This window comes from Lycorma delicatula, chromosome 1 (assembly GCF_047948215.1).
Source record: "Lycorma delicatula isolate Av1 chromosome 1, ASM4794821v1, whole genome shotgun sequence".
NCBI classification, from domain to species: Eukaryota; Metazoa; Arthropoda; class Insecta; order Hemiptera; family Fulgoridae; genus Lycorma; species Lycorma delicatula.
In genome coordinates, this window is record NC_134455.1 from 325,764,856 (window position 1) to 325,780,716 (window position 15,861).

At 28.9% G+C, this 15,861-nt stretch overlaps 1 protein-coding gene across 1 annotated transcript in view; it reads left to right on the forward strand.

Moving 5' to 3' along the window:
- LOC142334221 (short-chain specific acyl-CoA dehydrogenase, mitochondrial-like) overlaps nt 1-15,861 on the forward strand; it is a 67,724-nt gene that overhangs the window by 19,941 nt on the left and 31,922 nt on the right. The window contains exons 3-6 of the mRNA XM_075382071.1: nt 3,854-3,963; nt 8,495-8,646; nt 12,991-13,179; nt 15,490-15,633. Of these exons, the coding sequence (XP_075238186.1) occupies nt 3,854-3,963; nt 8,495-8,646; nt 12,991-13,179; nt 15,490-15,633 (595 nt within the window). The remainder of the gene's footprint in view (nt 1-3,853; nt 3,964-8,494; nt 8,647-12,990; nt 13,180-15,489; nt 15,634-15,861) is intronic.

Below are 15,861 nucleotides of genomic sequence, written 5' to 3' on the forward strand. Positions count from 1 at the left end.
GATTCAATGTCATCTTTGTCCAGCCAAATGCACACAGAAGGAACTGTTTGGCCGACAAAGAATGCACTTGATGTCCTAATTTTTGACACAATATGGTTTATGTGGCTTGTAAACTGTGATTTGTGATATCTGTACTATACTTGTTTTCGTTTTTTTCCTACACTTTAATCTTTAATGTAAACTTTTTTCTCAACTTAATTTGTTTGCTTTTTACCTTCATATGGTTGTATATAGTTTTTTTTTTTTAGAATTTTGATTTAGTTTAAAACAATGCTTCTGATAGAATACCTGCATTATTGTTTTTAAATTTTTTAATTTATAAATAATAAACTATCAGAGATTTTGCTTTGAAATTTATGTGTAATTATCAATGCATTTTTAAATATGACTTAATTTTATCTCTTCAGGAATCGTAAAATTGATTTGTAAAAATTGATTTATTTGCTCAATCATGGCAGAAATATTCAGTCCAGTTTTCACTTGATCATTGTTATTTTAATCCTTACTTCATAATTATTTCTATTGCTGTTTACTGCAGCATAAGATGTGCCAGTTGTGGAACTATTTCTCAAACTATTTCTTGTAATCAAAATTTCTGTTCTATGTCCTGAATACCAAGTACAGTTAGTTTTATTTAGGGAAACTCATTAGTTGTTAATCGTTAATTTACATATCCTTTTTTAATTATATATATTTGTATAGATAAAAGGTAATATCTTAATTAGTCCACAAGATCAAAAAGAAAAAAAGGTTAACCTATTGAAAGAAACTTACTAAGCTATCTTTAATTTTAAAAGTTAAAATATTTAAAAATTTTATTTTTTCCTTAAAGATCGCAGTGTTAAAAATATTTAAGTTTAACAATGTTATTATCTGCATTTTTATGACTTAAAAACATTAATGAATAAACTCTGTTTATCTCAGTTGTGTTTGTTATTATTTTGTAAAACAAAAAGTAGGTAAATATCTGTTTGTTTATTTTATTTTAACAAAAAAATGAGAATAATATGGTTGTTGTTGTTAAAATATTATATTTTTAAAATATAAGACTGAAAAAACCCAACATAGATTAAAATAAAATATATCATCTATATTTTAATTAAAAGGAGGATTGTATTTGATTCTAAAAAAAGAGATTGTCACCAGTATAGAAGGCATCTCATTGCAGTATATCAGTGCTGTTTCAGTCAGTCTACAATTAAATAAAGAGATATGGTAATCAATACTTTTTGAGAAATTATATTCCATTTTATACTCTCTCTTTCAAGTAATATAATTGAATAATTAAACAGACATGATTTAAATAAATAATACATCACTTGATAACCAGAATTATGTAAGTAAAGATTATGGCTTGAAGTAAGTAAATAACATTATCTTTTTCACTATTGAAAATATTTAAGTTATCTAAGTACAATGAGTAAAACCATAAGTATTGGTAGATTTTTACTCTTTGAAGTTGTTAACATTAAATATAACTTGTCCAAGAGTAAAAAAATTATTTATTGATTATTGTTTACAAAAAATTATATTTCAAGAAAAAAGTACATTGGCTTTAGACATTGATTCATGTCATACATTTTTAATTATATTCTTCAGGGTATTTTTTTAATTTTACACTAGAAAGATGATTCCTTTACAGCTTTAAAGGCTATCAACATTTACTCACCTTCGACTACTATTTGTTCTGCCTGTGGTAAAATCTATGTTCAAACAACTGTTAAAAATAAAAGAATTATTACATTTACTTGTAATGATTTACATTTATTTAAAGATTATTAGATTAGGTGTTACTTTCAGTAAACTGCTTCCTTTATGAGTAAGTTTTTCTTTTGATTATAACCGAAAAGAATTAAATTAGATTGGTCTTGGAGGAAAACAACCCTGGCTTGGAGATTTTTGTACAAAGTTCAAATTGTAATAGCTTCTTTTTGTTTTTAACCGTGATTTTTGTGTATTTGTAATATGTTTGTGTACGTGTATATATGTATATATTTATTAGGTGTGATTAAAAATTAATGAAAAATTTAATTTTTATCAAAAATTATTTGCTTATTCTTCTACATTGGTATTATCCCTTTCAAAGTAGCCCTCCAGAGATGCAACACATTTATGTCAGTGTTTCTTCCAATACCCAAGACATCTGTGGAAAGAATTTTTTGTAATAGCCTTTAGTTAACTTACTAATTTTTCCTGTATTTCATTTATTATCACAAATTGCCCTTTTATTTTTCTCTTATTCAGTGGGAACAAGAAAAAGTCACGGGTGCCAATCTGGAGAATACAAAGGATTTGGCATTAATATGGTGTTATTTTTGGTTAAATAATCAAAAGTTAATAGTGAAGCATGAGCTGGATTGTTATTGTGGAGCAAAATCCCAGAATTGTTTACATTCATCATGTCATATTTTGTAAAATATATATTGTTTTGAATGTCATGTTAACTAGTACTGTTTGTTGACAGTACAATCTTGAAGTAAAAATTTAATAGCCAATGCCAGTTTAATAGAAAAAAAAAAACATTGCATGGAGAACCTTAACATTCGATTGAACTTGGCGTGCTTTTATTGGGTTTTATATTCTTAGCTTCCATCAGGATGATTGACCTTCATTTCAATATTATAACCCTACATCCAAGTTTCATCATCTGTTATGGTTTGTTAACAGCTATTCTGCTGTATTGTTTTTGGAACAAATTTTGCTCCTACTTGTTTCACATCCAGAATGTCAGTCAGAATTGTTTCACATGAACATAAGAGATTCCCACCTCTTCAGCAACTTTTCTAATAGTGATTTGATGCTTATTGATCACAATATCCTTTATTTTGTTGATGTTTTCATTGGTTGTTGATGTTAGAATATCGAACCCTTTTGTTTTTATTTGTACCACTCAAAATCCTCGGTGTTGAGATAAATCATTGCCAAAAGCCTTCATTAATGTATGTATTCCTTCACTGCACCTTTAATCCATTTTAAACATAAAATTTAATGCAAATCCTTTGTTCTGTCATTTTCAAATGAAATAAATAACCATTTTGTTACAAAATACATCTTCATTATTAAATAAGCTAAATGGTAGCATATCGGCCTTTCATCTGGTGGAGGTCATGGGTTCAAATCCCAGTCAAGCATGGCATTTTTCATAGATTACAAAATTTCCATTTCATATTCCAGTGACACAAGCTCTGAGCATATGCAGTGAATTAATAAAAGAGCAATTGTTTGGCTGCCAAATTTGAATTATATGTCTAATATCGCTAAAAAAAAAATGCTTTACATTATAGACAGTGCTGCCACTGCATGTGACAAAGACAAACTCAATCGAAAATACATAGCACACAGAATAAAAAATTCTTATTATTTTTTACCTTGTGTGTGCATGCGTGTGTGTACTACCAAGTTTATAAATTAATAATTTGTGTTTTAAGTATTACTAGGAAAATGGTCCTTTTATTGATCCAGTAAATATTTATAAAATAAAAAAAGTAAAGTACCTTTACCATGATTAAATGTTTAACTACTTTCAGGATTATCTAATGTGGACCTATAATTTTAAATTGCTGTAGAGTAATTAAATCAGTCAATAGAATGATCAGAAGCTATATAAATTTAACATTTTACGTTTATGTAAATGGGTGAAGTGCATGTGCACAATCTTTATCATAAAAAGCTACATTAAGTTTGTCATTTCAGAGTCAAGAATAAACATTGCCTCCTGAAAATTGATCTTCATTAGAAGATAAATACACTAATGTTATTTTTGTTAGATGGAACACTTAAGTAATATTGAATTATGCAATATTGTGCAATATCTGTTATTATGACTTTTCAGGAGAAAAATCTTGTTTTATAGATTAAGAAAATGGGAGATTTAGGACTGATGGGTGTTTATGTTTCCGAAGAATATGGTGGTGCTGGATTAGACACGTTAGCTCTCTCCCTTGCTGTGGAGGAAATTGCGCGGTAAGTGTAATGTGCTATAATATTTGTTTATTTTCCATGATTAAATAAATATTTTCAGGATTATGTAATATGAATCTATAATTTTAAATCACTGTTTTTCTCATTATGATGATGATAAGGATGATGTAGATGATGATGTAGATGATGATAAGGTAAAATGGTGGGTAGTTCTTATGCAATAATAATAATAGTAATAGTAATGAAAATAATTAATAAAAGTTATAGTAGTGCATTCGGAACATTGCTAATTTTGTACATGGTCATATTAAAAATCCAAATACTAATTGTATGGTATTCATGTTGTTAACTTAGAAAACTAACCTTATCCCTTTTTAATTTGCTGATTTAAGGAATTTTACACAACTAGTCCAGGATGGTAATGACTTACTAGGTATGTTTGCTAGTTTGTGATCCTGTAACAAGAATAATAGTACCAATTTCTATTGATTAGGAATCTAATAATTCATTCCAGTGACACAAACTTAGAGTAAGCAGTTGCCACCTTCTTCAAGCCAAGAAACCTTTTTCATTTCATGAGTATCAAATGAAAGTATTTAAAAAGTGGAATAAAACACATACACATATACAAAATATACAATATTTTTATATATAATTAAAAAAAATTGTAGTTTCTTAGAAATAATAATGAAAATAGTTATAAAAATAATTTCGATAGACTTTGAATCACTTTATTAGTTGTTAAATATTTAAAAAGGAATTTAATTTGAATTATTAAAAATTCTTTAAAATTATGTTTCAAAATTTATATTTAAAAGAAAAGTAGCAATGAATAAAGCCCAGGTGTTATAAATTTAATTATTTGATATGATTTAAATATGATATAAATATCGATTTTTCATTTAGCAGATTTAGAATTTCCACTAATAAGAATCATCGTTTACTTTGTAACATTGGACGCATGCAGATTTGAACAATCCTTTCTTTAACTGAAAATATTTCTTAACATTTGTGAAGTCCTTTTTTAGCAATTTATTGGCTAGAGAACTTTGCCATCAGAAATTTTGTGGTTTCATCCGTTTCTTTTTTCATAATAAATCAATTAATAGGTGCATGTGTGTTTATAAAATTCAGTAAAAATTGACTGTAATGTTGGCTTTTTTTTAATGAGTCATTAGTATAGGATGTAGAAGGCACAATATGATTTGTATGACATATGGATATGGAGGTATGACTAGACATTAAACTGAGATTCCTGAATTGGGCAAATCGTTCTATGATACATAGCCATTAAAGCAGGCATTAGTTGAAAACTTGAATACATAAATAAAAGTAGACCATGAGTCAGGTTGGTTTATGCAGAGGACAGTGGTCTAGAAATATACTTCAAGGAATTTGAGGGGAATAATTAGAGGCACTTAATTAGTCATTTGCGGGATACAGAATCCAATTGTCAGAAATCATGTGGCGGCTTCTGCCTCTTTTTTCATTATAAATTGGTTGAGTCTTTCAGTACAAGACTCAATAATTATTGTTTTACCAAAAAGAACACTTATTTCATTTATTTAATTACTAGCTGCAGGGCGTGCCTACGGCACGCCTCCGCAGCTAGGTCCTCCGGGAGGGTTGCCCTGGTAGGCGGCGTCTCGGAATGGGATTATTAGGTGTCCAAAATTGATTACGTCTTGAGTAAATTTTTTTTTTTTTGAATGATGAAAATTGATATAACGAAAGTTAAATTAGAAATTTAGCTCTTTAAGATTTACTAACGATTCGGGATTTTCCGACAGTGATCGGCACATTCCGATGCCTACTTTTTGGTTATAGTTCATTATTTTATGAAGAAAAACAATCACATAAATAAATAAAAAATATGTAAAAAAATTGTTTATAACGCCACTCTTAAAGTAAATGTGCTAAAAGGTAAAAAATAATTTTAGGACGGTATCTCAGAATGATTTAACAACAAGCTTTGATGGTGATAAATAAGATTATGTGAAAGTCATAGCTTCAACTTAAAAATTTGAGGTTTTTGCCAATTTTTTCTTATGCGTGTTAGCACCCCCCCCCCCACAATCTTTAGGTCAATATCACCATCAAAGCTTGTCAAATCCATTCTGAGATACCATCCTAAAATTATTTTTTTACATTTTAGTATGTTTAATTTAAGAGTGGTTTTAAAAATTTTTTATTTTCTACCTTTTAGTGCATTTAATAATGGTTTTTAAAAAAATTTGTTATATCTTTTTAATTTCTATTTTTTAGTCTGTAAGTTTATACTTTACTGCCGCGCCAGAGCAGAGGTTTAAGCGTATTTAGCGAAAGATTGGATCGGTAAGTTTTACGGTGGTTGATTGCAATCAAAACATAAGGCTAAACGATTTAATTTCCGGATAACCAAACTCCGGTTTATCAAGAGTGTACCCGATGCGTTAAACAGTTAGCGATCGACCTGCTAATATATATGCCGTTTGAATCGCTAAAATCGGAAGAGCGGTTGCCGAGATATGGTGGCATCCCATCGCACCCCCTCCCTAATTTTCGAACGGCGCCCCGGGGACACTTGAAGATATTTTCATCCGACGGATACCACTGGGAGCCAATGTGGTTTTGTCTTGTGGGTCGAGAAAATTTTTCAGAGCGCTAGGACCGACCGTTTTCGAGATATTTGCAATTTTCGTCCGAAAATTCGGATCCGGTTAAAAAGTACTAAATTTTCCCAAAACTTCGATTTATAATAATATAACAAATATACACTTTCAACACTAGAGACATGTACTAACGAATCGGGATTTTCCGCTAGTGATTGGTACATTCCGGTACTAAGCTAAGGGGGGTGCACACACATATAAATGTCGTTTAGTAGGGTAGGATTTGTAGCTGTTCAGAATTTAAAAAATTACCATTTCTTTTAAATGTAGTAGGATGTAATAACTAGTAAAATGAAACAAGTGTGAAAACAATTTTTTTTATTTGGATTGTTTTATTTAGATTTTATTAAAATCTTTGGTTTATGAATAATGTTACAAAACATACTAGTGCTAAAATTGAAAAATTGATTAATTCTAGTTTCCTAATTTTTTTAACGCTGATAAGTTCCACTTTGGTCGTAACTATTTTTCTCAATCGCTGTTATTTTTTGAAAGATAGTGTAATTATTCTTTTTTTAACAAGAGTTTAAAAAAATTGACAAAATTACCCAATTCATGTGCTCGATAATACTTGGAAAAATAAAAATTTCATTTTATTTATTTTTTTTAATATAAATGTAAAATATAACAAATTACTACACTAGTTTCTTATGCTGTAGTAATTATAATACAGTGCCAGAGTTTAAAATTATTAAAAAATAGTGAATGTTTGATAACAGATAGTGGAATTTGTTTTGCTTTTGGTATCAATTAGTGTTAAAATCTTGTGACCCATGAAAACATAAAGGTTTTTTTTTGTTTCTCCATTAATGAACAATAAGAGAGCTCTGGTAGCACGCGATTGTTCTGTTGAGCATCAGTAATTACTGATTTAAATAGATTTTTATTATTGTTATTATGTATGTAGTTTCTTGTTATTTAGAATACAATAATTTAACATTTTTATATTACGTCTATGAATTAATTGTACTTTGTGTTTTATAGTTTCATCATGAATTAATTTAAATGTTGGTAAAGTGTTTAAATAACAGTAAATTAAGTATTCTGTAATTTGATTGATATATTGTTGCACAGATGTAAACACAGATGTTTACATTAAAATTGAAATACTAGAGATATAATTAAAAGAACTATCTCAATCCATAGTTATAATTATATGTTTAAAAAAAAGCTGACACAATTACAATTTAATTATGAGAAAGTTTATGTAAAATCAATTGAAAAAATAAATATTAAAAAAAAAAAAATTGAGTTTTATTTAAAATAAACGACCTGAACATGGCAGAAAGGTGAGATAATTTTAAACTAAACTAGAATTCTTTTATTTTTAAAAAATTGTAGGAACAAACCTACTGCTCAAAATAAATAAAGGATGAAAAGTTAAATAAAATATAACTTAAGTAACAGTCTTTAAAAATATAAAATAACCGATTTCTCCCCATAATTTGGTCCAAAGAATTTCATTGTAGTTGGCTTTTTAATATTGCAGTAGAAATCATGAAAGAATTTTTCACTATCTCTTACTAAAAAAGCAATGCATTTCCAGACGTATGTTTAAGTGAGCTCTTTTCTTTACTTTCTCCAGTAAAATATATCCTGAAATTATTTGCTTTTCTTCATCAGATATGCTGTGTATAAGCTTATTAGCTGGTAATATCTCTCAATGATCACATCAAGGACTGTAGTAGAATAGATTTATTATGATTTCTCATTATTTGATGTTGATGGTTGTTGTCAAATATTAATGAGCTATACTGGATGATGATTGTATCACTCATATCACTGATAGGCAAGTATTTATAGAGTATATACTTTAATTTCTTAGAAAAATTATTTGCTGCTAAAATGATACTGAGAAAATCAGTTTTGAATTGAAAGTTATATTAATAGTTGAATAATTATAACAAAAAATTATTTTATAGTGGCTGTGGAGGAACAGGTACTATAGTTAGTGTTCACAACACATTATATGTTGGACTGATAGATAAAATGGGCACAAAGAAACAGAAGGAAAATTTTCTACCATCATTTACCAATGGCACTGCAGTTGGTGCATTTGCTCTTAGTGAGCCAGGTAAGTTTGTGTTATTTTTTTTAAGTAACATATGGACAAAGGTATAGTCATATTACCTATATATGGCCTATTCATAGTAATAATTGCAAACAGCATGCAGTGAACCTGCACCTATTGTTATTTAACTTTGGTGATTTTCAAGGACTAGTTTATTAAATATGGCTCTGGAATTGAAATTTTATTCTTGACTTTTACCACGTAAAGGATATTACTCTCTGACATATTTATACTGTCGGGGAACCATTACATTTTAAGAATAGGAAATATACATTGAGACAGCATTTTTTTTTAAACAACATTATAATTGCCCACAAAATTTTACAATGAATTAAATAAGTTAGCTCAAAAAAATAAAATTATCTCAAAGATCAGTGTGTGACCAAGACAAAGCTATTATTTTACTTGTTTTCTTCTTCATTTAACTGCAGCTAACTTATTTTTTAATTCTCTCATCATCATAAGGGCTCTTTGACATGTATTTTCACACACACACACACATGTATATATATATATATATATATATATATACACATACATGAGAGAGAGAGAGAGAGAAAGTGAGAGAGAGCCAGTCAGTCAGGGGGTAAATCCCCCTGGACCCCCATGTTCATTAAACTCATTCTTGTGAAAATAATAATGATAAATAAAAATTAAAGCCTGTTCAATTTTTAAAAACTGTCAGTGTGTTGTAATTTCTTCAGAGCAACAGTTGGTCACAACAGAACCACCAATAAATTTTGAGTGATCTGAAGAATGCAGGTTTCAAAATAGTCAGCCTACATTTTAAAAATAGTAGTTATAGCTGGTTACCTGTTCTTCATACAGATAAAAATGTATTTTGCTTGGTTCTTAGTATATTACCTGACAAACACCTCTTGGAGGTGACCATACATTGTTTCTCATATTTTCTTTAAGATTTTTAGTCGTAACCAGAGGCAGATGCAGCCAGTTGCATTGCACGTACAGTAACAGTAGCAGTGGCTGTGTTGGTTGAGGTGCAGTGCCGAACTCTGTTCCACCCCTCAAAAACTTGAATCTCAAAAAAATCTGAAAATGATTATTAGATATTTATCTGAAGAGTATTTGTAAGCCCAAATTGAGTGAGTATCTGAGTATCTCATTTAGTATAGCTGGAAATGGGGAAAATTTGCAATCATTCTTCAAAATATTTATACTTTGCTTCACCCCTTTCAAGGTCAAATTTAAAAAATTTGATGAATAAATTGATTTTTTGTCAAAAATTATCAAAAAAAATTTTTTTTTTTTTTTGTTATTCACGTGAAGATTATACACAACAAAGATCCAAGTTGACATCTTCATTTGTTACGAAAAATTAAAAACAAATAGTAAAATTTAATGTTACTCTATTTTAATCCTTTAAACTCAGAATTTCAAAAAATCCTTTCTTAGTGAACACTTATACCATAAAAAGAAAGTGTATACAAATTTTCATCAATTTATCTTTAGTAGTTTTTGCTGGGGGTTGATTATGAATCAGTCAGGTCATCTTGTTTTATAGGGGTACAGATTTATATTTATTGTGATTGCCCTTCATTTTCCTTATAATTGTGATTTTAAAGAAAAAATTATATCACGATTAGATTTAAGGAACCATTATAATATTTGACAGATATGTTTACGCAGAATTCTCAAAAAAAATTCTGTTAAACACTTTCACAAATTTCAAAATTGCAGCCACATCAATTTTTTAATCATTTATATCTCATTAATCATTAGCTTTATCTAAATATGTTTTATTAGATAAAATGTTAAGCCTTTCATTATTTATAAAATGACACCTTACTTTTTAAAATCAGTCCTCACACAACCAAACTGTTACAGAAAATTTATAACATAATTTTCAGCTCGATTTAATTTATTCCACTATTAAATTAATTAATTTGAATAAAATTGAATTTTTTTTACTTTTGACCCAACATAATGGCTAACAAGTTGTAATTAAACTACAGCAAGTTTAACTGTAAATAAACTTACTTGTTTTGAAACATTAATTAAATTGAAAAATGGTGGTCTTTGTTATTTAAAAATAATTAAATAGAAACACTAATTATTATTAGCACATATACTAATACTAATAGCACACTATTTTTGCTATTTTACATAATCTTCTCTCAGCAGTGAGCAAGTGGAAATTATTTCAATTATAGGAAAACAATAAGATTTAATAAACCCTTTTCAATTGCAGCAGACATGGATTTTTTAAAAATTTGAACAAAATTTAAACAGCACAAACATTAAAAACACATAAATGATTGATACAATTTTTTTGTTCATTGTCCATTAAGTAAACATCTGAAGTGATCTTTATTGAGGATAGTAAACTGTAGTAGCTAATGATTTAACAATTATCTCACTCTTTAAAAAATCCTGGTGTAACTCTGTTATATCAAACAAAAACTTCTTCATTTCTCTGTGGAACATCTTCAGTATCAGACACTGGTTACTGTAAATCATACTTATTAGGTTTCTCCAAAAACAGAAATCTGTTGGGTTTAGATCAAGTGATCTTGCAGGCCAAGCTATTGGTCTTGCATGACCAGTTCGCTTTTTAGGGAAGTTATTTTCAAGTATTGCAGACATTGATATTGTAGTATAGTGGGGCACCGACATGCATGAACCACATATTATTTCTAGTTACCAGAGGAACATATTCCAAATAATTCAGTTGGAAATTTTCTAAGAAACAGTAAATAATTCTTGCCATTCAATCTTGGTGGCAGGAACTTGGTTCAATCAGTGAATTTGCTGATGATACAAGTTCAAACATTATTGAAAATTGCTGAAACCTTGACTGCTTATTGGCATATGGATTTTCTTGTTCCCAATGAAGATTATTGTAAAAATTGATGATTCCATTTTAGTTTTCTCTAGCATCCATTTACAAAACTAGAAAAAAAATCAAATTAATAGTATAAAAGAAAGAATACTCCACTGGCTGAACCAAGCAACACCAGAGGTCAGAGAAGGCAGCACTCGTATACGGTTGGCTGCCAGTTAGAAGATAACATCTGATCGGAAGCACTGGAATGACCTAACACTGCATACATGAACAAGAACAATACAAAATCCAAAATAAAATCGAAGAAAGTCATCTACATTTCCACATACAATGTAAACTCACTCATGCAGACTGGTAAACAAAAAATAATAACCGACCTAGTGGACTAACAATAAATTCTAATTAATAAATTTTGTAATGAAAAAATTTGATCAAAAAATAATTACAAAGTTATTGAATATTAAAAAATTAAAATGACCGCAATTTTGAAATTTTTGAAGGTGACATTTTCAAAATTTTTTATTTTGTAGAACAAGACACTAGTCTTAGATTTGCCTAATTTAATTAAAGTAGGCTTACCTGTTCCTGAGAAATAATCGTTTTTGTTGAAAATCACAAAATGGCATCCAGAAGGAAAACAATGCAAAATAGGACTTTTGTGATGTGAAATATTTTGCTCATTTTGGTGTACTGAATCAGTTTCTGAAGTTCAGTGAATACGTCCCGGAATACTCTGTATGTGTAGTTAACTAATGTGAATGTTACACTATTTTAATTTTATACAGTGAAAATTATTACAATTTTAATTTTTTACTTTTCTGGGGAATAAAATTAGAATATCTGTATTAAGGGGGAAAGTGTGGTGATCATGTCAAAAATACCGTATCAAGTTTTCTACAAATCTTTACATTTTAGGATCTTAACTATTTCACCTAGACCAAAAAAACATGTATGTATGTACTGCTTTTGGTCTTAATTTTTTAAAAAATCTGTTAAGGAGATAGAGGGGATGTTGCAAATTAATCAATTTTGATGTTCTTCAGGTGCATTTTAAAGGAAACTTTATTAAAGCAAATCGTTACCTATAATGCATAAAAATAATGCAGAAAATGTTTTTCAAAAAATCAACTCTCATCTTTTAAAATTGAAATACATGTTTTTTTCTTCTTTCTTCCATCAGTTTAAATATTTTTCAAAAAAGTTTTGAAACATTTACTTCATATTTTTGTTTAAATATTCTATATAGTACATTTTCCTTAAAAAAGATTTAAATAGTAGTAATCTTTATAAAGATTTACAGAGTAATAACTCAAAAGATTTAAATAAATAAAGGTGTCAGTTTTTTTCTGTATAATGTTTCAATAAAAAGCATATGATAAAATTTTATTGAATAATGATTTTTTAAATTTAATTACTTCCCCCAATAAAATGTATATTTATCTTAATAAAATAAATTCAATAGTCCTCTCCATCAGTAAGTTTAATTTGATTTCTTTGTACATTTATTTATTATAGTTTCAGATTCAGTGTATACTTTGTTTAAGGTAGTGGAAGTGATGCCAGTAATATGCTAGCTACAGCAAAACGAGAAAATGACTGTTGGGTATTAAATGGCACTAAGGCTTGGGTTACCAATGGTATAGAAGCAAAAGCTGCTGTGGTGTTTGCTAATGCAGATAAGAGTAAAGGACATCATGGTATATGTGCATTTATTGTTCCCATACCTACACCAGGTAAATATATTATTGATAATTTTTTTAAATTATTTCATACTACCAGACTCAGCAATGCTTCGCTATTGCTAGATTTGAGTATTTATATAGATTAAATGAACACAATTGAAAGTTTGGTAAAACATTAACAAAATGAACATTACGGAACTTCACAAAATTTAACCTTTCCCTTTTACCCTTTCTTCTTTTTTCCTTCCCCTTTCCCTTTTCCACGTTCTCCCATTTCCCTTTCTTCACCCATTTCTCTTTCCTTATTTCACATTCCTATTTCCCATTGTCTCTTTTTTCTCCTTTCCCCTTTCCATTTCCTTTTCCCTGTTTTCCCATTTTTCTTTTCCAATTTTCCCCTTCTTCCCTTTTACATTTAAAAATTTGTCCCTATATCCCTTTCTGATTTTTCCGTTTCTCCCTTTTTCCCCGCACATAAATCGGTCCAGTAGTTTTTAGTCTATAGCAGACACACATATCAGAACATTGAAATGTAATCGTAAAATATTTAGTATTGCGTGTGTTGCTTTTACATCCAAGATAGCAGTGTTTTTTTAAAAAAAGCATGTTTTTACCTGTCACAGGTGTCGACATCTTAGTTGTATAATTAATAGGCATATAAAAACACACATGTGTATATATATATATATATATATATATATATATTATGTAGGAATATAAAATTAAGTAAAATGATCATAACTTATTACTAAGTGTGTTTTTAACCATAAGGATCATTATGAAGATGATAAAATAAAAGGATAGTGATAAAGGATAAAATATCCAGAAAAAACCCTTCATCACATAAAATTGTCACTGATTTGACAAAAGTGGAGTGAGTGATCATAAATTTAAATATATTCTGGTAATTAAATATTGCCAGTTATGCTAACATACTATTTTTGAAATATACAGTTTTAAATTATATTTGCCATTTTAAAAAGATCATCCTCTTTCTATGTGTTCTGATCATTGATCAGCTCATATTTATTCTTGAATTTATAAATGTAATATTTTTCTCTTAAGGTTTTTCCTTTTTTTTAAAATCATTATATGTTTCTAGAGTTTTTAAAATACTTTCTATATATGTGATAGTATAATGTGGATTAATCAATGTCCTGCAATTTTTAAATTAATTTTTTGTTTATTAATTCTTTTATTTTTATAGCTCATTACTTTTCTTTATGTGCTCTAACAATTTAATTCTAAATTATCTATTTCTATTATGTACATATATTTTGTTACAATCATTACATCTAATTTTATATATGCCACTACAATATCTGTCTGAATTTTACATATAAGATCTGTAAATAAAGTAATGAGACTGGTTGAGAAAAACCTTTTATTTACAGTCCAATTATACAGGATTCTATCACCTTCAAAATAGTTCTCTTGGGAAGCCACGCAATGTTTCAAATGGTTTTCCCACTCTTCATAACAGTGTTAGAACCCACACACCAGAATATCCTTCAGATGGTCAGTTATTTATTTTTTTTTAATGTTTTCTACTGTTCCAAAATGGTGTTCTTTTATGTGTTTTTTTAAAGTCTGGAGAGGAAAAAGTCAGAGGGACTCAAGTCAGGTGAATAAGGTGGTTGAGGAACTACAGGAATGTTTTTGTTTGCCAAAAACTCATTAATTGAGTGTGCAGTGTGACAAAGTGCATTGTCATGATGCAGCATCCAGTTGTCTTTGATGGTTGGTCACACAGGGAACTCTTTTCCTCAGTCTTTCAAGAATTTCTTTGTTAAACAGATTAATTTACAGTCTGCCCTGTAGGCAAAAACTCCTTATGGAAAATGCCGTTACTATTGAAGAAACAAATTAGCATGGTTTTGATTTCTGATTTGCTCATTTTTGCTTTTTTGGGATGTGGTGAGTTTGAAGTGTGCCATTCCTTGTTCTGGCGTGTTGTTTCTGGGTCGTATTCAAATGTCCAAGATTCATCACCAGTAATAATATTTTTAAGAAAGTCAGAATCAGTTTCAATTCGCCCTAGAAGATCACGGCACATTTCCGCCCTGTTGTTTTTCTGTTCAACAGTGAGGTTTTTTGGGACCAATTTTGCACAAACTTTTTTCATCTCCAGTTCATTTGTCAAAACTTGATGGACTGTGGTATGGTTCAAATTCAATTGTTCTGCAATCATTCTGACAGTTAATTGTCTGTTGTACTGTATCAAGTCTCTAATTCACTCAACATTGTCGTCACTTTTTGACTTTAACGATCTTCTGTTGAATGAAGTTTAAGCTGGTTTTAAATGTGATATCAATTTTTATTATTTTGTAAACAATTACTATGGTCTTGTTCTGTCTTTAGGGCTTTCACTGGGCAAGAAGGAGGATAAAATGGGTATACGTGCTTCTTCAACCTGTAATCTCATATTAGAAGATGTAAGAGTACCTCTAGAAAATTTACTTGGCAAGGAAGGTGAAGGGTTTAAAATGGCTCTTGCTACTCTTGGTATGAAATATGATCTTATTTCTATTAAGTAGATGACTTGTATTAATATATATATATTTTTTTTTATAATTACTGATTATTTTAAAATATGCTACTTGATGAACTTGTATCAGTAAGACTGATTGATATAAATGACAAATTATGAGGAAACCTTGACCTTGACATGGAAATCATATGCTAAATGCAGTCTTTTCGTTATTTACAATAAAGAATGTTGACAATATTCCA